The sequence below is a fragment of the Manis javanica genome, chromosome 1, assembly GCF_040802235.1.
Source record: "Manis javanica isolate MJ-LG chromosome 1, MJ_LKY, whole genome shotgun sequence".
Taxonomy (NCBI): domain Eukaryota; kingdom Metazoa; phylum Chordata; class Mammalia; order Pholidota; family Manidae; genus Manis; species Manis javanica.
The window spans coordinates 121,511,337-121,537,123 of record NC_133156.1 but is presented as its reverse complement, the minus strand read 5'-3'; the positions used below and the strand labels follow the sequence as shown (position 1 = coordinate 121,537,123).

Genomic DNA, 25,787 nt, shown 5'->3' with positions numbered 1-25,787 from the left:
TCTTCTAGTGATCGATATACTCTTGTCACTGTTTATTAGATTATAAGGGAAGTGTCTCGTAAGTCCTTATTAAGCTGTGCAAACCACAAAAATGACATATCCTTTTCTCTGCAAGTCCTCTCCTATATTCACTGGGATAATTTTCTAGAGGAGCACCCTCTACCATATCCAGGTATCCTCCACTTACCCCTACTTAGGTATATAACATTTTCATAGACCCAGGTATATGAGCCACCAGTAGCTTGCATCCCTCTACCAAGTCACTAAACAATGTTTGCTAATATACCTGTAAGTGAACACTTACCTTTTTCTATGACATCTTGCCAAAGTGTCTGCACCAATATAGGGTCTGAATAACCAGCACAATGAATTATTGCAAGTTTACACTCTGCAAGTTTAAATGGGTCAGCAAATTCCCCATAAAGCTGTGAGAGAAAATGCCAACATTATATATACAACCAGAGATCAGCATTCAGAAGTTAATAGTGAAGCACTACCTGAAAGTTAAAAATAACCAAAGATTTAATCTGAAGTTCTGAAATATGACATCAAGATGTGATGACATAGCTGGTTATACTCCAGATGCAGAACGGTGAATGGATGGTAAATACATTTAAACAGATTTCAATATGTACACCTTTTTTCCCCTTGGCAGGGAAGGAGATGCTGCAACGACATTTCTTTTAGAAGTAGTGTTGTCTAAACTAGAGTTTGAAGAATCACTGAAATACTGACAAATCTTAATAGAATGTTCAAGAATAATTGGAAAAGGAACTGCTCAGAAGGGTACACAGTGGGAGCTGCCTGGAGAATTATGCAAAGGTAAGTTACTTTTTCAATATAATAAGCAAGGCAATAAAATAGATGGCAGGAGTTTTAAGGAAGCCCCCTGTGAAGCTGACATATTCTTGATAGAAACTGGCTTGGAAAGAGCAACTTAACTCTTTTTAAGAGTTAGATATCACAGATGATTTGTCAGCCCAGCGACATGCTCTCAAAGATGACTTATCTTATTTTGTGGAGGTCAGTTGATCCTTCCCATGAAACACTAAGTAAAAGGCAAAAGAAACAAGGAATTTACAGATCTTAGGTGATAGCTGTAAGAACTTCACTTGCTTTTTTATTACCTTAGTTATGTCCATTAATTCAGAATCCAGCTGAGAAATGGCATCCTGTACAGAGGAATGATGGGAATATTGCCTTTGTAGTGTCTCTTGTATCTGGAGTTGGATCCTAGCAACCTAGTTTGGATAGAAAAAAGCAAGTCTTAACTTTTTTATAATAAATCAATGAGTACTTACATGATTTCATTTATTTATGGATTCTAAAAACAAAACAAAACAAAATGAACAAAATAGCAGTAGACTCACAGATACTGAGAAGTGACTGGTGGGTTACCATAGGGGCAGGGCATGGTTGGGTGGATGGGTGGGTGGAGAGGGTGAGCATGAGGGTGATAAAGGGGCACAAAAATTCTCAATCATAATATAAGTCAGTCACGGGGATGGAAGTAGAGCATGGAGCATACAGTCAATGATTCTTTACCATTTTTATATGTTAACAGATAGTAACTGCATTAGTTGGGGTGAGAGTTTAATAATATGCGTAACTGTTGAACCACTGTGTTGTATACTTGAAACCAATATAAGATGGTGTATCAACTATAATTCAATTTAAAAAAAAGGGAAAAAATAAGTCAATAGGTACTTGAGGGAGTAACTCCTAGTATTTAAGTTTAAGGTTGTTAAAATAAAAATTATGTATAAATAACAGCATACTGGCTATAGTTAACAATACTATACTGCATATCTGAAAGTGGCAAAGAAAGTAGGGAGATCTTAAACAAGATCTCATCTCGAGAAAAAAAATTTTCTAATTATGTAGGGTGGCAGATGTTAACTATTTATTGTGGTGATCCTTTCTTAATATGTACAAGTATCAAATCACTGTACTATACACCTGAAACTAATATGTTATGTATCAATTATACTTCAATAAAAATGTATAAATAACAATTTCCATCATAACAGACTAGCAACTCTGCATAACATGAAAGATTCACAGGAAGTATATTGAGGTACACAGCCTTTGCTACTCACTGACACCCATTCTCCCTATGACTAGCCAGACAATGCCTGGCTATACTTAGCCTCCTTTGCAGGAAGATACGGCCAAAAGACTAAGTTCTCTTCAAAGGAATGTGAGTGGAAGTAAAGTATGTCACTTTACAGCTGAGGTTTTTAAGAGAGTGAATGCACTTTTTATGTGCTTTTTTTCCCTTCCTCCCTCTGAATGAAGACAAAGATAAGGCTACAGGGAATAGTAGAGCCAGAACATAGACTTGGATCAGAATTCACCCAAGTGGAAGAAAGCCATCTTCAATCGGGTACACCCAGTCCGGATTTTCATGAATGAGGAATAAGCTTTTGTATTTAGACCATTATACATTTTGGGGTCTCTTAGTTAAGGCAGTTTAGCCTATGCTATTTCATATATCTACTTACTAGCTTCCATAATAAATGGTGAGTATGAGATAATCTGCTTGGTGTTCAAACAGTTGGAAAAACCTTTAGAAATGTCATGGAGAAAACTTAATTTACAACAATGTCCTATGACCCAAGTTCTGTATCCTTAAAATCTTTTAAAAGATTTATATCTAATTACAAAGTGAGACAGAGAAGGCAGGCAGGCAGGCAAGATGAGAATGCTGACTGCTATAGAATTATTATTTACTAGGAGAATAAGGGAAAGTGAATAGCATGTGATTACTACTTAGTATGGACAAATATTAAATATCTTTAAAACTTACTTCCATTTTTTCTTCTAATTCATGAAGGAATTCACCATCTGCAGCTATTGATGAAATAGCAGTGGAGCTTTTAGCACTAAGAATGGCTCGAGCAATGTACTCTAGTCGCTGTTGAAGTGAAATTTCTGTGCTAGAAGGGAAAAATCTTTTTATTTAAATGAATTCTTAAGGATCCTATATACAAATGTATCAATTATGATGCACTACTTTATATCAAATGAACATAAAAGGCCATTTGAAACTTGTAAAAAATTATTAGAGGATTTCTAGTAATTTAAAGAGACAACAAATTAAAGTAATACTTATTAAGCTTACCTCCAAAAAATAACTTCCTATTTAAAACTTTAGTTCAGTATATGAGAACTTGGATTCTTCTAAAATTAAATTAAGGAAAACATTTTTATGACTCCTCATATCCTTCCCTTACCTACCTTAACATGGCCAAAACTACAATTTTGTTTTCCACATAGCAACTAGGATGACCTCTTAATAACAAAAATCAGATTATGTCACATGCTTTCATAAAACCCTCCAACTGCCCTTACCTACTCCGTAAACCTCATCTCCTTCCAGACTCCCTTTTGTACCATCTCCAATACCACAGGCTTTCTTTTTTGTACTCTAAACACAATAAACTTGAATCTGATAAAGTACAGAAACTACTGTTCTTTTGCTTGGATCATTTTCTCCATTTCTTTAATGGCTGTCTATTCTTATAATTTGAGAATCAATTTTAATGACAATTTGAGGCCTATTTTTATTGTATTTATAGAACCTGAACTTGTCTGTCTATGGTCTTTACTCACTGAATGGGAGCTCTGTGGGAGAAAGGGATGTTGTTTTCTTACTACTCCTTCCTGCATGCTTTGAACGTCACTGGCACTCAAAATCTATTTGCTGGCTGACTGACAGACAAGTGTCAGAAAGCCCCAAGCACACAGTCACTTCTATGGTTACCATCTTTAGTCTTTTCTAATCTCTTAACTCTATCAAACTTGGCTCTTCAGCATTATAAAGCAACATGGCATTATAAACAAACACACTAACTCATTTAGCTGTTGGAAAGCTCTCAGATGAACAAGTATTAAATGTACTTTTTGATAGTCCCATTAATTCCAACTTGAATCTGAAAAAAATGGCTTTCTTTTACTTTCAGAGAAGATCTTACTTAAAATGGCTCTCTGTGTAGCTATGGCTACTATATTTTTCCCCCTTCCAAAAAGAAACCAAATTAAAAAAATAAGTAATTCCTTCTCCCTTCTCTGTTTCAAAGTATAAATGTGGATGACAGTTAATTAGCACTGACCATCTCTTAAGGTTATACATAAAAGACTGTACATTTAGAAGCCTGTTTTTAAAGAGTTTTCTTTTCTTTCCCTTCTCATCTCTTGAAAAACCCACCTGAGCCAAACATTCAACAAGTGGGTAACATTTCCAAATTGTTTAATAGCTGCCAATTTATTCAGTGCAGTCTACATATGCAAAAAGAGTGTAGTGAGAGAGTACTGTTAATAGTTGGAAAAACATTTTATTGTAGAAAGTGATGGTAAGCTGAGAGCTAAAGAGTGGATAGACAGGGTATCTCACATGAAGAGGAAATTAGGTTATATGTATGTATAAAGTAGATATGGATAATGGGCATTCTTAAAAGAGAATTTCTGAATATTTTATAAGAATATAAAAGTGCTATAAAAAGGTCAATAAATATTAATGGTAGGGCATATAAGAGCTGCTGTAAGTTTTTAAACAATAAACAGCACAATAAACATGGCTTATGAAATCTGTATGGTTGATATCTAGGATTATTTAAGAATGACAAGAGTAAACCAGAAATGAGATACTGAAGGCATGAATAAGAGTACAGTCCATATGTATCTGTAGCAGAGTACAGTAAATAATAGGTACTCAACCACTGGATAAAGGAATGAATTACATTACCTTAAAATATAAAGCTATAGCAAATTAAATATTTAATAATGCTGTTAATTCTTAATTATACAAACTATGATTAACCAAGGACTTTAATAGAAACTGCCTTTTAAGCCTTTACTAGCTTAAATTTCTTTCCTTTCCCTTAAGTAAACCTAAGACAAAGAAATTAAAGTCACTTATATATGTTATCTGCTGTATGTGACAGGACTTAAAAATTTAAGAGACTATTATGACCAAGGAAGGAAAGAAGACTAAAAGCCTTGGATCCACACAGGCAATCAACACACCTGTATGAGGTGCACGTACACACACTCACACCTGTTATTAGCGTTATCTGGACTCTTGAAGTGACCATTCTCATTTACTTGGTTTAATAACAGCTTTAATTCAATAACCTCCTCTTCCTAACTCAACCAATCTCCCCTTTGTACAAAAGGTAGGAAAGAATCTGCTTATTTTAAAGGAAAGGATTTAGAAGATAGCTTGAATAGAAAGGGTGTTAGGTATTTACTACCTCCTACACATTACTAAAAACAAAGCTAAATAAGAGAAAACTGTAAACTTTAGGAAATCCAAGAAACAGCATGAAAATTCTACATATGCATAACCTGAATAGGGTTTTATTTAACTTCTGAAATCTGAATGTAATTAGATATATATAGCTCAGTTATCCATCATTTCTTACAGTAAGAACAGTATGCCATACCTATGCATGTCAGACAATTTGGACAGGATACGAGCAGCATTACTAAAGCTTCTGTTCTTCTCATAATACCTCCAGAGTAAATCCATATAGCGGACTTTGTTTTGATCAATTTTGACCATTCGGACTAGATGTGGCTCCAGAAATGGAGAAGCAATCTGGAAATTGTACAGATACTCAGAAACAGTTTCTCACCACCCACTTGCTCTTTACATAGCAAATACAACATTTGTAAGACAATTACAGGCCTTGTTTTAGGAATACATAAGCAAAATTATAATCTAACCACACTAAAAGGATGATTTTTCTCGTTAGACTGATATAACTTATTGTGATCCAATTACAAATCTTTTAATAAACTGAGAACACAGCTATCGATACCTAGACTCTGAGCTCAGAGTCTTCCTTGCAATTATCAAATGCCATGTATTCATTTTAAGAATGAGGAACACTAAGACTTTGGGTAGTTAAAGGACTGTGTGAAGTTACACAGTGACTTAATGTAAGAGCTAAAACAAAGTTGTGGTTTCTTAATTCATAATCCAGTGATTACCATCCCACAATATAAGCAATCTTAATCAGCTTCTAAGAAACAAGAAAATTAGAGCAACAGTCTACTTTGCTCACTAGGAAAAGATACTACATTTCTTGGCTCTACACTAACACCTAATGGTAGGTACAGAGTGAGAAACTGAATTTACTATAACTATATATATGCTTAATCCATTAACTTATGTTACTTAAAAGTATAAATTAATATTGAAATAAATTTTTTTTTACCTGAAGCAACTTATCTGCAAGATCAGCTTGTATTAGCCAATTATAAAGAGCAATACTAAAGAGCTCATCTTTAGATCGTTGAGACAATTTAAGCATTTGTTCAAACTAAAATAAAGAAAATGGTAAAAATTAGCACAGTTAAAGGCTCTGTTGTGGACATGATGACCCTCAGCCTTATAAACTGGTAATACATCACGAATCCTTAAGTGGTTAAGTTTTAAGAGCTACTATTTTCCCCAAGATGATTATGTCACTGCTACCTCACAGAACTTCTTAGCCCAATGTATTTTCAGAATGAAAATATGCTATGTCTCTTACATGATGTCCTGCTTCTTCATTACTTAGCATATTGGGGTCAGATGACAACACGGGAGGCCCAGGTTTCTTGGGTACACTGGGAGACTGAGGAGCAGCCTTACTTTGATTTACCAGTTCTTGAAGTGTATCTGTAATACACTTGTAACTGTTTAATCTGAAAAAGAATGGAAAAGGAGCAATTACATTATTTAATTAGACACTACTTGATTTACCTTATCTAATTTAAATATACACAGGAATTTGAAGACCATTTGGGAAATACATACATGTACACATAAAAATAATACAAATCATACACATTTCCAATAGGTTTCAGAACCATTTGGTTGAACTTAAAAGGGTAAGTCATACAAATGAATGTATTAACAAGAAATAGATCTTAGATAGGTTATATATTTCCTTTATGGACATACATCTTTTTTAATAGTCTCAACTAATTTACAAACTTCTAAAAATCGCCCTTTAAAATAAAATACTAATCTTTACCCAGAACTAGACATTGGTGGGAGATGTGGGGATATGATTTGTTTCCCAACAAGGTAGCTCATTTAAAATTGATATTAGTAAAAGTCTCAGGAAAAACACAGAGGTAAGTTCAGAAACTTTTGTAAGCTCTTAAGAACTTTCACCAGACTAAAATTCTACCCACATGCTAAGAATTTCATCTTTGATAAAGACATTGTAAAGTGAAGGCATAATTCAATTTTATAAGGTTTGTACATAAATATTATTTTTTCAATATCATCAATCAAATTTTACACAGAGAAGTCTACATCCATAAAGCTGACAACCTGCTAAGGTGATAAAACTCACCTTTCTTGGAAAGCCTGAAGTCCCACAATGTCTTCTTCTGGTTCCCCATGTTTATAGAAATGAAGCCCAAGACCCTGAGGATCTTTTTTCTCTGCAGCAGTAAGAGAGAGCTCCACTACACCTTCATAAAAACGCACTAATGGGAAAGAACAGAGTTAAGGCTTACTATGAAGCTGGATACATTTTCTCTTACGTGGCTTATAAAAATACTAATCAAGGTTATTATGTCATTACTGTGTATTAGTCACCCTGAAGACAGTATCATATGTTTCTGATCAATCTACTACAGAACAAGTTCCCAACACACCTAAAATGTAGCTATTAAATATATTTTCTTCATTGGAAAAAAAAATTCGTATTTAACAAAAAAGGAAGTTTTCAGTTCTTAGATGGAAAAAAATATCTTGGGATTCAAAGCAGTACGTGTGCTAACAGTTATTACATTTACATTATGTTAGGTTTGATTTAAAATAATTTAAAGGTGCACAGATAGGTAATATTTTAAAAATTACTCAAAAGAATTTAAAACACCTGAAAAATAAATGTCACCCAGAGAGCAATCTAATACAAGTAGTGGTTTAAATGGACAAGGACTGAAATTCCAATATTAAAAGTTACATATTTCAAGATTTAAAATATCATTATAGCTTTGCCAGAGGCCAGTGCAGTCACCAAATACTAAAACACATAAGGAATGAATTTTCTGTCATACCACTGGGGCCACTGAACTTGAAGAAAGATTTGCCACCGGGAAGAGGCTCTTCATCATTAACATGTTTTGTTCACACAGTCATTTGTGCTCTGATTAACATATAAAGAGCATTTTGTTTCTCACCTTGTCTATACTGAGCACAAACGTTAGAAAGGTCCACTTGATTGCTGATTTTTTGATATTCCTTTAACGATTCCCTTAACATCTTTTCCTTTTCAATTTTATTTTGAACTTGTCGGGAACGCTGGAGAAGTTCATTTGCCTGGCAACAGAGATGACAAGAACTTAATAAGATATAAATCAAGCACATAGATGATGCTGTCAACTAAGTTTTAGTCCACGTCTAAATTTGCATCTGGTTTATTATCATTAAAAATAAAAACAAGTCTACAACCTTACTTCTTTTCAATTTTAGTCAGAAAAGTTTTTGACCAAAAAATCCTAGGTATTCTTAATTCCTCTCACAAACATGTTAAGCAAGATAGCTTTTGACTGGTAAATCTCTTGCCTAGTGAATACATTATTGGTCAGCAGGCAGTTGATGTTGACACTGATTTTTAAAATTATTTCCAGCTGTAGGAAAGGAAAAATAAAAATTGCCCAGTTAACTCTAATTCATTAAAGACTTCCTTAAAGTTTCAGTAATTTTTCTTAATTTCTAAGGAGGCATATTTAACCATTGTTTTTAAAAATATGGACTAGGAATACTATCAAAGACTATTAATGAAAAACTGAAATATACATGAATCTTAAAAAATGATGTTTTCCAACTCATTCCTTACACAGATGAGGATTCTGAAGCCAGAACAGGTTAAGAGACCTACCAAAGATCATATATTAAATAAAAGAAGATGATTCTTGATTCCAGTTCTAGTGTGCTTTTCATCATACCATGAAACCTCCTATAAGAAACACTGAATAGGTAACAAAGCATACCTTAGAACAAACTGCATCATCGGTGCTATACAGAAGTGGGCAGATATCCTGTAAGTGTAAACTGATGCCATCAACAGCAGCATTATCTCTGATGTAGCAGTTGATAAGAGAAGCAATTAATGCCCCAGGCAGTTCCTTGTCCCTGATTACGAGATCTTTAAAGGTGGTGATTTTCAACTGCTCTTGAAATTCCTAGAAGTGTGAAGAGAAAATTCTTTTTTCTATCAAAAATACAAGAATATTCAATATCCACACAAAGAAATTTCTTTAATAATTTAACCAAAACATTAATAGACTATAATTCAAAAGAGAAAATATACAAATTTTTGCAAACTTTTGTAGAATCATATAGAGTTGGAAAAGAACCCACACTACGACTAATCAACTCTTTCACTTTACAAATGAGAAAAGTAAAGCCCAGGTAGAGCCAAGATTAGAGCCAGGCCTCCTGACTTTTACTTACAACCAAGAAACAACAATCACTTTAGCTACATTAAAAATCTTGTGTGTACATTTATTTTTCCTCAAAAATGTTAAAATTCTATTATGTAAGGCCTTCTAACACTGCATTTTGAACACATATGCTTGTTAAAATGGAGTCCTAAAATACTGAGATTATTTATACCACAGCAAAATATTTTGTTTAGTGGTTTAGCTGCTATTTCTTTTTTCTAAATTTCAGGAAATATCCAATCTATGTTCAATTTTTTTGACTTATATTTAATTTGCATTCCTTGAGCACACAATTCATGACACAAAGAATGAAGCTTTGAAGATGGAGCACAAAAAAGATGCCTAGGTCAAAAATTTACTTACATTAGGTTTACCACCCAATAAAACTAAAAATCATTACTAACTGGCATGGAAAAAAAAATAGCTTTCATAATTAAACATACTTGCTTGAGTTTTTACAAGGGAAAAAAAGTATGTTCTTAAAAGAAACAGAACCACCAACAAAACAACTCATTAGATACTACTGCTAAGAACTGGGGGACTGCCTTTTAACTTTGAAAATTAGTACTTAAACATCAAGAATTAAACATTTTAGAGTAACAAGTCCTAAAGGATAAGGGAAAGTTTTTATTTTGTTTTTTATAGAATTACAACTATAAAATGGAGACATTAGATTTAGAAAATGACTATTTTGTAATCTTAAATAACTGATTCAGGTAATGATTATCAATGGATAATGAAAGCTTGATGGAGAATTTCACAATGATAGGATTGGATGTGCCACCTGAATCCAGCAATGAGTCTTGCTATTACTAAAAAATGCGAAAATTAAAACTTTTGTTTCCTAATAAATAATATGTGACACACAAACCACTGCCTATGAAGTATTCTATTCTTTATCAAATAATTGGACCCAAAGTTGATCAAGCCTCTGTAGACTTCACTTCTATTTTACAGATAATGAAACAAATCGAGAGCCAGTTCACTAGAAGGAAGGCAAAGACAACCTCAGAATATTTGACATTCTACAAGTTAAATGACTTGGTGTCTGCAAGGCAACAGCAAGTAAAAAAAGAAGGAAAAATTGCCCTAGATTGAGAGATTTAAGAGAATTAATCAAATTCAGCAAATGAACTGTTTAGATTGTGATTTGAATGAACCAATTTGTAAAGAGGTATTTTTAAAACAGAAATTTCATTACTGTAGATGGTACCAAAGAATTAGTGTTGATGTTGCTAAGTGTGAGAATGACATTATTATTCAAGGAAATGCCCACTTTTTAAAGAAATACATTCTAAAGTACATAGAAATAAGATGACATGATTTCTGGGGGGCTACTTTAAAATAATTCAGTAATGAAAAAGAAAAAAGGGGATAGATTAAGCAAAGTTGGTGAAATCTTGAAAATGATGAATATGTGTAAAGTGTACACAGAGATTAATTGTAGTATTTTCTCTATTTTTGTGCATGTTTAGAAATGTTCACAATTAAATAATAGGTAGGAATATATTCCCTGGAAATGCCTAACATTTTAGATGAATGGAAATTATCATTACCCTTAAAAAGGATTCAAATGAGGAAACTGAAATATGAGCCATTTATTTCCCACCATGGAAACCATCTTCTTTTAAAATAGGAATGTTTATTTTAGGTCATTGGACTCTTGAAATTACATGCAAAAATTCTGTTTATGTGTCTCCATGCATTCTTTGAGGGTCGGAGAAAGAGTTTGGTCAGATTCCCAAAGGGAGCTATAGCCCACATTAAAGGTACAATTCACTGTTTTTAAAAATATTTTTGGTAAAGATTTCATTCACATACCAAAATAAAGTCCTTACATGCAATAAAGACTTGTGGTTTTGACAGAGCAGATCCTTCAAGTTATCAACTTGAGTACAATCTTCCTGTAACACACTAATTTTATCATAACCTACATGCTTGTCAAAATAATCTGCTCTCAAAACCAAGTGTAAGATTAAAGCTCACTCCAAAGAAAACAAACTAAGCATAGTATTAACAGTGTGATCTTAAGGGGGGAAAAAACATCCTACCTTCTGAAGTTCTCCTACAATGACAGTGAACTGATGCTCACACAGAAGTTTCCATAAAGCCAGAGCCTGGTATGATTTTCGAACCAACTGCTGTATTGCCTGAAGTGAAATCTTTTCACTCAGTTGAGCCTCTAATTACAAAATACAACTAATGAATGTTTATAAAATGACACAGGTTAAGTTGTTCTTCCAACCACTTTACCTCAAATAAAAAGAACTACAGTTAAGATTGAAATCCCTATTGTTCTCCTCTACCCTGTACTTCATCAGAGGATTTGATCAAGAGTTGCTGGATTCACATTTTTATTCTCTCACTGTGTGTGTGTGTGCGCGCGCGCGCGCTCCCATGTGTTTGTGTGCACACATAAACATAAAAATATTTGTTTTTAAACAACTTACATCATTGCTTTTTCTACCCAGTTACATTTCTGCAGGCTATCCACATTGATAAATCTAAATTCTGTGAATTTATTTTAATTGCTGAGTGTTCCATCATGTAAGTAAATATATGTACAACAATTAGGTCCATTTTCCAATTGAAGGACATTTATATTGTTTCCAATGTTTTGCTACTAAAACAATGATACAATAAATATCTGAAAAAAAGGTCTCCCAGAAAGCAGTCAGCTTTCTCTAGAACTGAGTTTCTCAAGTCCTGGATTAAGCACTGGCAAGTCATAAAATCAATTCAGCCTTTAAAAAAAGAAGTGTATCATGCTTTCTGATGGAAGAAAGGAAGACTTATGGGCTAAACATTATGGAAATATATGATATCTATATTGTCCCACTGTTCCTAATCACATTGATGCTATTTTAATAAAAAATATTTGTGTTACTACAAACTAGGTCTTTTTGAGACACAACCTTTGTTTTCTATTCAACTAATAAAACTCTTTACTGGAGTCATGTACATTTAACTGATCAAAAGCGGTAATTTACCATGAAACTTCCTCTGCAGCTCCTGTTGCATTTGTTGTGCATTTCCATTTTCAGGACGTGTAAGTCCTACCAGCCTCTGCGGCACTTTGGCAGTAGTACTGAAATAGAAGTTCTAGAATATGTATTTGTATTTTTAACAGCTTTATTGAGACACAATTCATATACCATACAATTCAAACATTTATAGTATATAACTTAATTTTTAAAAATATAATCATAGGATTGTACAACTATCACCATAGTCTAATTTTAGAACACTTTTACCAGTAAATCCCCATTTCTCCCATGCCTACCCTAAGAAACTGCTAATCTACTTTCTGTCTAAAAATTTGCCTATTTTTAATATTTCATATAAACAAACTGGATTATAAATATTTTTTTCCTCTGCTGATTAGTGAAATAATCACTAGTGAATCAATGATAATAATTTAACCCTGAAGCATTTTATCTCTCAAATGCTTAAAGTTTCACTGAGAGTATTTGGATGTTAACAATAGCTTCCTTTTATTGAACACTAGGAATTCTGCCTCCACCAGTTATTTATTGAACACAGCAATGCTTTAAGGTAAGGATTGTTAAGAGTCCCATTTTGCAGATGAGAAAACTTCAGAACAAAAGTAAAAAGCAAAGAATGTGATGTAAGGAAATATTGGCCACAGAGAAATGAGCAGATAATAGCATTTGGTGATCACATTGTGAAGAAATTGATACTTCAGTTCTTAATGCAACTTCAGAGATTTGAAGAAAGGATGATGAATTTTCAGGAGAAATTTTTGTTTGGTAACTGACATTCAGTGAAATATAGATTAAGATTTTAGCTTCAAAAGTATGTGATTTTAGCTTCAAAAGTATATGACTACTGAAGCTATAACAGGTATACTGTAGGATGAAGCAAATAATTATGTCAATGTTGTTAGAAAACAAGATTTTTAGGGTAAAAATGCAAATATGTCATAAAAGAAACTGAACAAAACCTTGTTATCTTGAATCTGAATGGAAAACAACAGTACAAACTAACACTTTAGTTCTTTAAAAAACAAAAACAAATGAACATACATCATAACGAGATGCAATGAATAACTCTACCTGTAGTCTCTAATAGCCTTTCCTACCAAAAGAAACAAAGGCTCCCTGAGAAATGGTTGACTCCTGGTCTGGGGTAAAAATTGTACCAAATGAGCCTGGAATGTCTTGTCATACTAGAAACAAAGCACCTACCAAACACTACTGTCAAAATGACTCGAGCAGTCTGAAGAAGCAAAAACTGGACAATTTTTCATTACAAAAGTAACCTGCATATATGCACCCAATACAGGAGCACCAACATATGTGAAACAAATACTAACAGAATTAAAGGAGGAAATAGAATGCAATGCATTCATTTTAGGAGACTCTAACACACCACTCACTCTAAAGGACAGATCCACCAGACAGAAAATAAGTAAGGACACAGAGGCACTGAACAACACACTAGAACAGATGGACCTAATAGACATCTATAGAATTCTACATCCAAAAGCAGCAGGATACACATTCTTCTCAAGTGCACATGGAACATTCTCCAGAATAGACCACATACTAGGCCACAAAAAGAGCCTCAGTAAATTCCAAAAGATCAAAATTCTACCAACCAACTTCTCAGACCACAAAGGTATAAAACTAGAAATAAATTGTACAAAGAAAGTAAAAAGGCCCACAAACACATGGAGGCTTAATGACATGCTCCTAAATAATCAATCAAAATAGAGATCAAGCAATATATGGAAACAAATGACAACAACAACACAAAGCCCCAACTTCTGTGGGATGCAGCGAAAGCAGTCTTAAGAGGAAAGTATATAGCAATCGAGGCATATTTAAAGAAGGAAGAACAATTCCACATGAATAGTCTAACGTCACAATTATCAAAATTGGAAAAAGAAGAACAAATGAGTCCCAAAGTCAGCAGAAGGAGGGACATAATAAAGATCAGAGAAGAAATAAATAAAATTGAGAAGAATAAAACACTAGAAAAATATCAATGAAACCAAGAGCTGGTTCTTTAAGAAAATAAACAAAATAGATAAGCCTCTAGCCAGACTTATTAAGAGAAAAAGAGAATAAACACACATCAACAGAATCAGAAACAAGCAAGGAAAAACCACAACGGATCCCACAGAAATACAGAGAAGAGAATACTATGAAAGCCTATATGTTAACAAGCTGGAAAACCTAGAAGAAATGGACAACTTCCTAGAAAAATACAACCTTCCAAGATTGACCAAGGAAGAAACACAAAATGTAAACAGACCAATTACCAGCAAGGAAATTGAAGCAGTAGTCAAAAAACTAGCCAAGAGCAAAACCCCCGGGCCAGATGGACTTACGATGGAATTTTATCAGACATACAGAGAAGACATAATACCCATTCTCCTTAAAAGTTTTCCAAAAAACAGAAGAGGAGGGAATACTCCCAAACTCATTCTATGAAGCCAACATCACCCTAATACCAAAACCAGGCAAAGACCCCACCAAAAAAGAAAAATTACACACCAATATCCCTGATGAACATAGATGCAAAAATACTCAACAAAATATTAGCAAACCGAATTCAAACATACAGCAAGAGGATCACCATGACCAAGTGGGATTCATCCCAGGGATGCAAGGATGGTACAACATTCTAAAATCCATCAACATCATCCACCACATCAACAAAAAGAAAGACAAAAACCACATGATCATCTCCATAGATGCTGAAAAAGCATTTGACAAAATTCCACATCCATTCATGATAAAAACTCTCAACGAAATGGGCACAGAGGGCAAGTACCTCAACATAATAAAGGCCATATATGATAAACCCACAGCCAACATCATACTGAACAGCGAGAAGCTGAAAGCATTTCCTCTAAGATTGGGAACAAGACAGGGATGTACACTCTCCCCACTGTTATTTAACGTAGTATTGGAGGTCCTAGCCACGCCAATCAGATACGACAAAGAAATACAAGGAATCCAGCTTGGTAAAGAAGAAATCAAACTCTCACTATTTGCAGATGACATGATATTGTACATAAAAAACCCTAAAGACTCCATTCTAAAACTACTTGAACTAATATCTGAATTCAGCAAAGTTGCAGGATACCAAATTAATACACAGTAATCTGTGGCTTTCCTATACACTAACAATGAACAAACAGAAAGAGAAATCAGGAAAACAATTCCATTCACAATTGCATCAAAAAGAATAAAATACCTAGGAATAAATCTAATCAAGGAAGAGAAAGACCTATACCTCGAAAACTGTAAGACACTCTTAAGAGAAATTAAAGAGGACACTAACAAATGGAAACTCATCCTGTGCTCTTGGTTAGGAAGAATATTAATAGAGTCAAAATGGCCATCCTACCCAAAGCAATCTACAGATTCAATGCAACCCCTATCAAATTACCAACAGCATTCTTCAACAACCTGGAACAAATAGTTCAAAAATTCATATGGAAACACCAAAGACCCCGAATAGCCAAAACAATCCTGAGAAGGAAGAATCTGGCTCCCCAACTTCAAGCTCTACTACAAAGCCACAGCAATCAAGACAGTTTGGTACTGGGACAAGAACAGAGCCACAGACCAGTGGAACAGAATAGAGACTCCAGACATTAACTGAAACATATATGGTCAATTAATGTATGATAAAGGAGCCATGGACATACAACGGGGAAATGACAGCCTCTTCAACAGTTGGTGTTGGCAAAACTGGACAGCTACATGTAAGAAAATGAAACTGGATCACTGTCTAACCCCATACACAAAGGTAAATTAGAAATGGATCAAAGACCTGAATGTACCTCATGAAAGTATAAAACTCTTAGAAAAAAACATAGGCAAAAATCTCTTGTACATAAACATGAGCGACTTCTTCATGAACATATTTCCCCGGGCAAGGGAAACAAAAGCAAAAATGAACAAGAGGGACTATATCAAGCTGAAAAGCTTCTGTACGGCAAAGGACACCATCAATAGAACAAAAAGGCATCCTACAGTATGGGAGAATATATTCATAAATGACAGATCTGATAAAGGGTTGACATCCAAAATATATAAAGAGCTCACGCACCTCAACAAACAAAAAGCAAATAATACAATTAAAAAATAGGCAGAGGTGATGAACAGTTCTCCGAAAAAGAAATTCAGATGGCCAACAGACACATGAAAAGCTGCTCCACATCACTAGTCATCAGAGAAATGCAAATTAAAACCACAATGAGATATCACCTCACACCAGTAAGGATCGCCACCATCCAAAAGACAAAAAACAACAAATGTTGGCGATGTTGTGGAGAAAGGGGAACCCTCCTACACTGCTTTGGGAATGTAAATTAGTTCAGCCATTGTGGAAAGCAGTATGGAGGTTCCTCAAAAAGCTCAAAATAGAAATACATTTAATCCAGGAATTCCACTTCTAGGAATTTACCCTAAGAATGCAGCAGCCCATAGTGATTTTACAGCATCTTACTACGCAGATGGACAGTGACTGTGAAGGGGTATGTGGGGGGGACTTGGTGAAGGGGGGAACCTAGTAAGCATAATATTCTTTCTGTAACTGTAGATTAATGATACCAAAAAAAAAAAAGAATGCAGCAGCCCAGTTTGAAAAAGACAGCTGCACCCCTATGTTTCTTGCAGCACTATTTACAATAGCCAAGAAATGGAAGCACCTAAGTGTCCATCAGTAGATGAATGGATAAAGAAGATGTGGTACATATACACAATGGAATATTATTCAGCCATAAGAAGAAAACAAATCCTACCATTTGCAACAACATGAATGGAGCTAGAGGGTATTATGCTCAGTGAAATAAGCCAGGTGGAGAAAGACAATTACCAAATGATTTCACTCATATGTGGAGTATAAGAACAAAGAAAAAAACTGAAGGAACAAAACAGCAGCAGAATCACAGAACCCAAGAATGGACTAACAGCTACCAAAGGGAAAGGGACTGGGAGGGATGGGTGGGCAGGGATGGATAAGAGGTGGGGGGGGGGGGAGAAAGGGTGCATTACGATTAGCATGTATAATGTGGGGGGAGGAACGGGGAGGTCTGTGGAACACAGAGAAGATAAGTAGGGGTTCTACAGCATCTTACTACGCTGATGGACAGTGACTGTAATGGGGGATTTTGGGGGTTACTTGGTGAAGGGGGGAACCTAGTAAACATGTTACTTATGTAATTGTAGATTAATGATACCAAAAAAAAAAGTAACCGGCAATGAATTGAAACCCATCAAGAATGTTTAAAACTACAGATTCATCATGCTACTAAATAAAAACCTCAATTGATGGCCCCAGCCAAGATGAAGGAAGCCTGCTACAGCCTCTCTCATTGACTACAACTGAAAAACTTGGACAGAATACAAAAAGCAACTACTTTGAAGACTCTGAAAAGTCAGTAAGAGCAAACAGATTGAGGAGAGGAAGTAAAAACTCAAATGACAGCCCATACAGAGGTGAGTGTACTGGGTTTTTTCCCCCTACTCCTGTATCTTTAGGCGCTAAAAGGTGAACTGTCTCAAAACCGTGGGGAGAATAAACTGTCAGGGAACATACAGAGATGTCTGGAGACATTCTGACTGTCACAACTGGGGTGAGGTACTGGTATGTAGTAGGCAGAGGCCGAGGATCATCCCAGACATCCTGTAATGCAAAAGACAGCCCCAGAGCTGACAACACCTGTGATGCAAGGATGAAAAACAGAACAGCTGGGAGAAAGGGGCCCTGCGGTCTGAAAAGTCTGGAGGAAATCAGTTATTTTCTCTTGATGCTTTGCCCCAAAGGGATGACCAGTTCTGAAAAACTGTAGATTAATAAGGGAGTAAAAACAGAAAACTGGCTTTCTATCAGGAGGACTAGTAAACGGATACCCTGGAAGGTAGAGATATGTGAAATCAGAGCAAGAAAAGGCTGGAAAAGGAGATCCCCTAATTCTAATTCTATGTATGATTGACACAACTTCCAGGCTCACCCCACAAAGCTGTATAACCATGAAACATGCCCAAAAAGTATAGCAAAGACTCTAAAAACTAAACTCGGATATAAGCTACTGCCTAAGTCCCAGAATAACCTCAAGAGGCTCATGTGAGGGACAGACACAAAGAACATAACAAAGGCTTTGAAAATGAAACTTACATTGGAGTCACTGCCAACAGAATAAAAGACAGAACCTGCAGTCTGACTCTAACTAGGTAGACTGTGTGCTGAAACAAGTAAGACTGACATTCTCTAGAGGATGGATATGTGCAACAATATGGATGAATCTCAAATGCACTATGCTACATAAAAGATGCCACCATCAACTTATCTGACATTCTAAAAAGGCAAGTTACGGAAGTGAAGAAGAGATTAGTGGTGGCCAGGGTTAGGGGTAGGAAAAGGGTGTGGATACAGGAGACGGTACAAGAGAATTCTGTATCTTGGGTGTGGTTGTGGTTATACAGCGCTATGCATTTGTCAAAACTCAAAACTGCACATTGAAAAAAGAAATTTATGATGTAACTTAAGAAAAAAAGCAATACCTTATCTTTGAAGGATGTTAGGAACCAATTCATAAGTTTTAAATTTGGTGAATAAAGAGAAAAAAGCAACCATTTATCCAGACTTCCAGAACAAAATGAACTTCAGGATGACCAGATAATTGAAGATTTCAAAACATCATTGAGTGTTATAGTAGGACACTGATTATTGCAGTTATAACTAAAATTCAATAAACTGCTTGGAAACTATTTTTAGAAGAATATACTGTTAGAAAAGAAAGAAACAACCCTTACAACCAAAATTTCAGATAATTTCTTGGAAGGAGGAGAGTAGCATAGAGCAGGGGAAGGAGACCAACCATGTTGATTTTGATACCCTGATCTCAGACTTTCAGCCCCCAGAACTGAGAAATAAATGTCTGTTGTTTAAGTCAGTCCATGGTATTTTTGTTACTGCAGCCCGAACTCGAATAGGGAGTGATTACTAATAGATATAAGGTCTCTTTCTGGTGTTTACAAAAATGTTCTGAAATTAGATAGAGGTAGTAATTGTATAACCTTGTGAATAAACTAAACCACTCAACAGAACATCTAAAAGGATGAATTTTATATGTGAATTGTATCTCAGGAAAAAATGAGTAATTAAATCTTATTTATCCTTACTTTGGATTTCCTAATGGTCCTCCTGCAAATTGGGAGTTTCTGTCTAGAAATTCTTGCAAACCTTTTAATTCTTGTAGTACTGACTCCAGCAGTTGCGAGGGTACACTACTTTCAATCTGTAAGAAGTAAGTATTTTCAGAAGTTCAAAAACACTGAAAAAAAGTATATACAAAAAGTGTATTCTGTATAATTGAGTGAAAGTTTTAACTTTGAGGTACACTATCATCATAAACAGTAAAGTAATATTTCTTATACCAATTCACAGTTGGTAACCAAGATCAATGGGCTAGATACCATAACCCTCCCATCCTGTTCCAGTTTAAGCATAATTTACAGGCAGTAAAATAAACAAATATTAAGTGAACATCTCAATAACTTACTACATCTTAATACAGTCACCAGACAAAAATACAGAATATTTCCAGCACCCAAGAAAGTTCCCTAATGTCCCTTTATAGTCATTACTCATTTCACTTCCCAGGTAACCACTTCTCTGTACTTCTTTCCCTATAGGTTACTTTGTCTGTTTTTGAACTTCACATGAATGGAATCATATACTATGCTAAGTAAATACATTCTTATTCCTAGAAATGTGAACTTTAAAACGTATCAGAGTGAAAAACACATTTGGTATCTTCTCATTTTAAAAAGAAAAAAGCTTAAAATAAATTGCTTTCATATTTCATATTAAAACAAAATCTTACTACTTGAATTGCTGATAATATGAAGTTATATGAGACATTTTCTTAAAGCACTTTTGAGAGTCTGCCAATGTATGGAAATTAGTACTGGATCCATGGAGTTTTTGGGCATATAAGCAAAATATTAAATAGTAGCTTTGAGTAATATTAAGTATTAGGACTTACTCTAACTCTCACAACAGCCTTATGAAAGAGAAATACTATTATTATTATTCTCATTTTACAGTGAGGTATCAGACTCTGAAATGTTAATAAATTTACTATCAGTTTACAAGGGAGAGCTAAAACTTCAACCAGGGAGTAGACAGTTTATTGGACAAGTACACAAACACATAGCATGAAAGAATGACCACTGCATTTTGTTTATAACATTAAGAAATGTGAAGCAATCTACTTATCCATTAATACCATAATATACAAATAATGAAATACTGTATGTAATACAGCATACTTACTGCAGTGATCTCTCTGTTGCCACTCTTGAATACTCTCTCCACAACTAAACTAGCATCCCAAATATTTCTGGAACAAAGAATGTTTTAATAATTGTGCTATAGACAAATAAAAAACAATTACAATATGTAGTAAATTCCTTTATTAAAGCACAATGGTTTCATTTAACATTTTACCAACTTATCTGAAAGAATGGAAAACAAAAATTTCCCAACCTGAATTACACAATGAAATGCTACTGAAAAAAAATCAAATGACTTTGGTGCTTCTCTCACAGTGAGGAATCTACTTCCCACCCTTTGAATCTGAGTTGGCCTGTATGTAGACAGTGCCCTGGCTGAGTGAATGATGGAAATGATGGTAGGCCAAATCTGAACCTAGGCAAGTCTCTCTCATGGAACCTTGTTACCACCATGTGAAATTTCACTGGCTATCCTGCTGGCTGATGAAAGACCAAATGGAGAACAACCCAACTGTCCCAGCTGAGACCATTCTAGACCAGCATTCAAACATGACTCTAAACTTACAAAAGTTTAGCCAAGATTGACAGAGCTCTCTTCAAACTCAGAGCTAACTGCAAATGCATGAGCAAGCTTAGCCAAAACTAGAACTGCCAAGTTGAACTGGAGCCATATGGAGGCAGATACATTCTGAAGATGGCTAGATAATTAACAAGCTGACTGAGAGAAAACATTTAATTAATAGACAAGTGAACTAATACTGTAAGTAAAATTTAACAGGAATAAATGATGTCCCCAATTTAGAGTTTGAAAAATTTAGAGTTGAAAACTACACAAAAAGGACAAGGTGAATCATTATTTCATGAAAAACTTACCCCACGATTCGAGAAAAGTAAATGCAAATACCATTGTGTTTTCCAGAATATACAATCTCTGGTCCAGGCATACAACTCATACTTGTGACTTGAGCTGCTGGGCTTCCTGTAACCAGTGGAGTTGACATGGCAGAAGGATGTACACCTTGTATACATAAAAGAAAAAAATCTTAAAATTTAACTTGAAACATTTCAACTTCTCAGTAACCCAAGGTGGTTGTACCTAGACCCATAGGAAAGAAAATTTACAAAAAATACTGAAATAAATGGATATTTAATTTGGTTTTCCTTAATAAGAAGAGAGACTTAGACTTGTATCAGTGCTCTCAGGTAGGCTTCCAAGTGTTAGTGATTCAGAAGAAAAAGGAAAGAAACCTCGCAATCACCATTCCTTGGTGCTAGGAGTGAAACAGAACTAATTATGTATTATTTCATGGCTGGTAACTAAAAAAGGGCTTTAACAGGGACACTACTGAAGGCGTTTATATATAAAGGCATTCATGACCAAATGCCAATACTTGCTTGGCTGTCACTTTTATTAAATTACATAAGAGAAAGTGGCTAGTTCATCTTTTCACACTAAGCATTAAGGATAACTCACAATGCTAGTTCTTCAGAAAGAATAGTAGTAGCAATCTAAAACAAAGAAAAGAGGTACCTTGAGAGGGTGTTCCCAAAAAGGATGGATTTGGATATGTACTGCCACTAGGAATAGGAGAGCCTAAACAGAAAAGGATATAACAAATGGTAAAATAACCTCCTAATCTTTTATATCTGATAAAATTAGACAGAGAAGCTATTTCTAAGCATAAGAGTGAGGGGTGGCACCATCCATAATGTATTTAAGAATGAGACCCATCTCCTTTCCCAGGAACTTTCTAACAATCCCCACTTCAGAAAACACTGAGGTAGAAGTTTACTTATTATTAAATCATTCATTTCCTTTCTATGCAATAGATAACAAACGAGTTCTGTTTACATCTGGCTACATACTACTGGTTACATCTTATTTTGTTCCCTAGCATACATTAAGAAATCAGTATCAATATATATTTTTTAAGAATCAGATATCTATAGAATTATTTCCAGTAATATAGTGGCAGTAACTAAAATATTATAAAAAGGCTTTTGTCAATTAAAATATGCTATGAAGTTTCTAAAACTAAAACTCTATTAGAAACAGTTTCATAACAATGTTTCATACTCACTAGCATAGACAGGAGACCCCAAGATGGGACCAACATTACTTGAAGCAGGGAGAGTGCTTGGAAATCTCATCTGTGCTTCACCACCGTACCTATTTTTATGACAACAGAGACTGATTTTATTCAGTGAAACTATCTACCTTAAACGGTGGAATTGTTCCAAGTCCTGCTTTCCTTCAAAATAAATGCTTTAATATACTATGTAGCTAAATATATGTATTGATACATAATAAAATATTTATTAAGTAAATGTGACTTGAAGCTCTACCAGGAAGAATTATAAGGGGCTCTGGCAATTTCTAAAAAAGAGTTAACAATGCATAGAATTTACTTAGTGAGCATATGGCACTGTAATTTTCATACTAGATTATGATTAAACAGTAACAAAGCACATTTCAAATTCTTTTCTTTAACTTTTTCTGCATATAAGTATCTCTTTAATACCAAGTTTCCTTAAAATGGTTAAAAATATCCCTCACTGCCAATGATAAACATAGAGCAGACTTGGTACAGTATCTGAGGAAGTAAAAAAGACAGATATTAACTGAGGTAGAAAGAGGTTTAGGGAGAAGCCTAGATAGAAGCCGGAGACCGGAATTTAGAGAAAAGGTACAATATATAAATTGTGCTAATCTAGCTGCTTCTATTAGCATTAAATTTTCCAGATTTCACCTTTCTGCAAAGTAATTTCGGTAACTTGGCTACACAGTCACTCAACTATTTGACAAGCCCTTAAACTATCAAATTGGTCAATGCAACCACTTTAAAAAGTAGTCAACAACTGAAAAAAACTGATATATACCTGAAGAAAGCCCGAGTTGCCCAAGCCGATACTTCTCTGTCACAGGCAGCAGTGGAACAAGCAAGGATAAGGCAAGTTGCACATGCCTGGTCTTCCTGTAAAAAAAAGAGTATCTTACCTTACATGAAACAAACATTTAAAAAGAATTGTTTTGTTTACTACTATATCCAGTGTTTAAATCTGTGCCCAGCACATAACAGTGCTCAATAATATTTACTGAACAAAAGAAATCAGTTGGTATGAAAAAGGAGAAGTAAATACTGTTGGTTTTAAAACTTATTGAAGGTACTATTATTAAAGGATGCTCTCTCTTCATCTAGATTCTATTTTAGTTTCTGGTGTATACCCCGCATTATTTTTTCTTTAAAAATTAATCTATTTACCTTTTAGAAAATAACAGTAACAATAAGTAATATTTATTGAGTACCTTTTTATATGCCAGACACTATTTTAAGAGTTAGCATACATTAATCCTCACATCCTATACTATTATAATGTAATGAATATTTTACACAGTTTATGAGGAAACTGAAGCCCAAAGAATTCAAGTAGTCTACATTGGTGTGGAGCTGGTATTTGAGTTCAGAGCCTCTACACTTAACTTTGGTTTGATATTTTTTATTTTAAACTAAGCATTCTAAATTTTACCTTATCAATTCTAGGTATGTCTTTGAAATACTAATGTACAATCACTACTGCCTCAAGTTTTTCTCCTTGGGTCATTAAGCAATAAATGTCTTGAGCTTTTGATAAATATGCACTTATCATACAACTTGAATGTTAGACTCTTATTAGTGTACTTTCATGAAAATAAGTTATCAAAAGAATAAAAATCTGAGCATTTACTGTAAGCTTTATTACTATTGTTTACTGATATTGGTTATCAGTCCACATAGTGACCAATATAAAGAAAGTAAGGTTGGTAAGATAACTTGTTAACTACAGTTTTTTGGTTCTAACCTACATAAAATGTAGCTATCAATCCCACTGTTTCATTGTTTAAAATATCATCACATTAAAAAAAAGGAAAAATAATTACCTGATGTAATTTAAAGAATCTTTCAATCTCTTCTGCATCTCCACCCACATTACTCACAAATAGATGCCTCAGTTGATCTACAGGTCTAAGTTTATGAAACATAAGACTCCCCTAAGAAGTTAAAAAAAATAACATGAATAATAGACTTACCAAGCTTTGCTTTTGCACCTGACCCTGGTATGTATTTAATAAAATTGATGAAACAAACAAAAAAATAATTTCAACAATATAAAGTAAACTGGTAAAAAAGAGCACCTACATTTCAACTCCTTAACCTATAGTAGATCGATGTACTCACAAAGAAAATTTAATATGAAAACACTGCCATCAGATACAAAACATATTAGTATAGCAGGTGCTATACTATACACAAGATAAAGGTTTATAAGATGTATCTAAACAGCCAGCACCTTTTTACTGTAGTTTTCTTTTTTTTTTTGGTGGGAGTCAATGTTTTCTTATTAAATTTAGAGTTTTGATATAGGTTCAAGTAAATACTAGAATTTAGAAATGATAAAAGCTGTGCCTCAAACCAGAGGATTAAAGTTTATTTATCCATTCATCATGATGAATGGCACAAGCACATTTATTTAGAAAAAAGTAAAGCTGGCTCCTTACTTATACTTTATACCAGTATAAATTCCAAATAGATCAAAGGTTTAAGGACAAAATAAAACTATAATAGTACTAAAAGACTATAGGTGAAATTTTTTATGAACCTCAGAGTAAGGAAGTCTTTCTACTATTTTTATAAATCCCAAAAGGTAACTAAAAATTTTGACTACTTATAAATTTTGAATCCTTATCCATGGGAAAAATATCAGTAAACAAAATCAGATGACAAACTAGGAAAAATATGAGACTAAAACCACAAAAAGTCAGTTTCCTTGTTAAATAAAGAGCTTCCATAAATCAAAAAGATAAAAACAATGCAACTGAAAAGCAGGTATAAAATAGGAATACACAGTTCACAGAAAATAAATACTTGAAAAAGATACTCAATCTCATGCTTAGTAAGATGGCATACTGTACTTGGACAGGATGTTAAGGAACAAGCCTTCAACATTAACCAATAATGAATGTATGTATGTAACAGGGAAATCTAGCAACACATATCAAAATTATAAGCA

General features: G+C 34.3%; 1 protein-coding gene across 3 annotated transcripts in view; it reads right to left on the bottom strand.

The window, feature by feature from the left end:
• The window catches only part of NUP155 (nucleoporin 155), a 65,680-nt gene that overhangs the window by 6,772 nt on the left and 33,121 nt on the right, over window positions 1–25,787 (bottom strand). For 2 of the 3 annotated variants that reach the window (XM_073236967.1, XM_073236969.1), the window contains 18 exons: window positions 24,658–24,768; window positions 23,619–23,713; window positions 22,820–22,908; window positions 22,270–22,332; window positions 21,612–21,756; window positions 20,779–20,845; window positions 19,623–19,738; window positions 12,447–12,544; window positions 11,508–11,638; window positions 9,004–9,195; window positions 8,191–8,329; window positions 7,356–7,491; window positions 6,543–6,696; window positions 6,225–6,329; window positions 5,448–5,602; window positions 2,810–2,939; window positions 1,128–1,241; window positions 305–425 (listed from right to left, as the gene is read on the bottom strand). In XM_073236967.1, the coding sequence (XP_073093068.1) occupies window positions 305–425; window positions 1,128–1,241; window positions 2,810–2,939; window positions 5,448–5,602; window positions 6,225–6,329; window positions 6,543–6,696; window positions 7,356–7,491; window positions 8,191–8,329; window positions 9,004–9,195; window positions 11,508–11,638; window positions 12,447–12,544; window positions 19,623–19,738; window positions 20,779–20,845; window positions 21,612–21,756; window positions 22,270–22,332; window positions 22,820–22,908; window positions 23,619–23,713; window positions 24,658–24,768 (2,161 nt within the window). The other variant, XM_073236974.1, reaches the window with a different exon arrangement.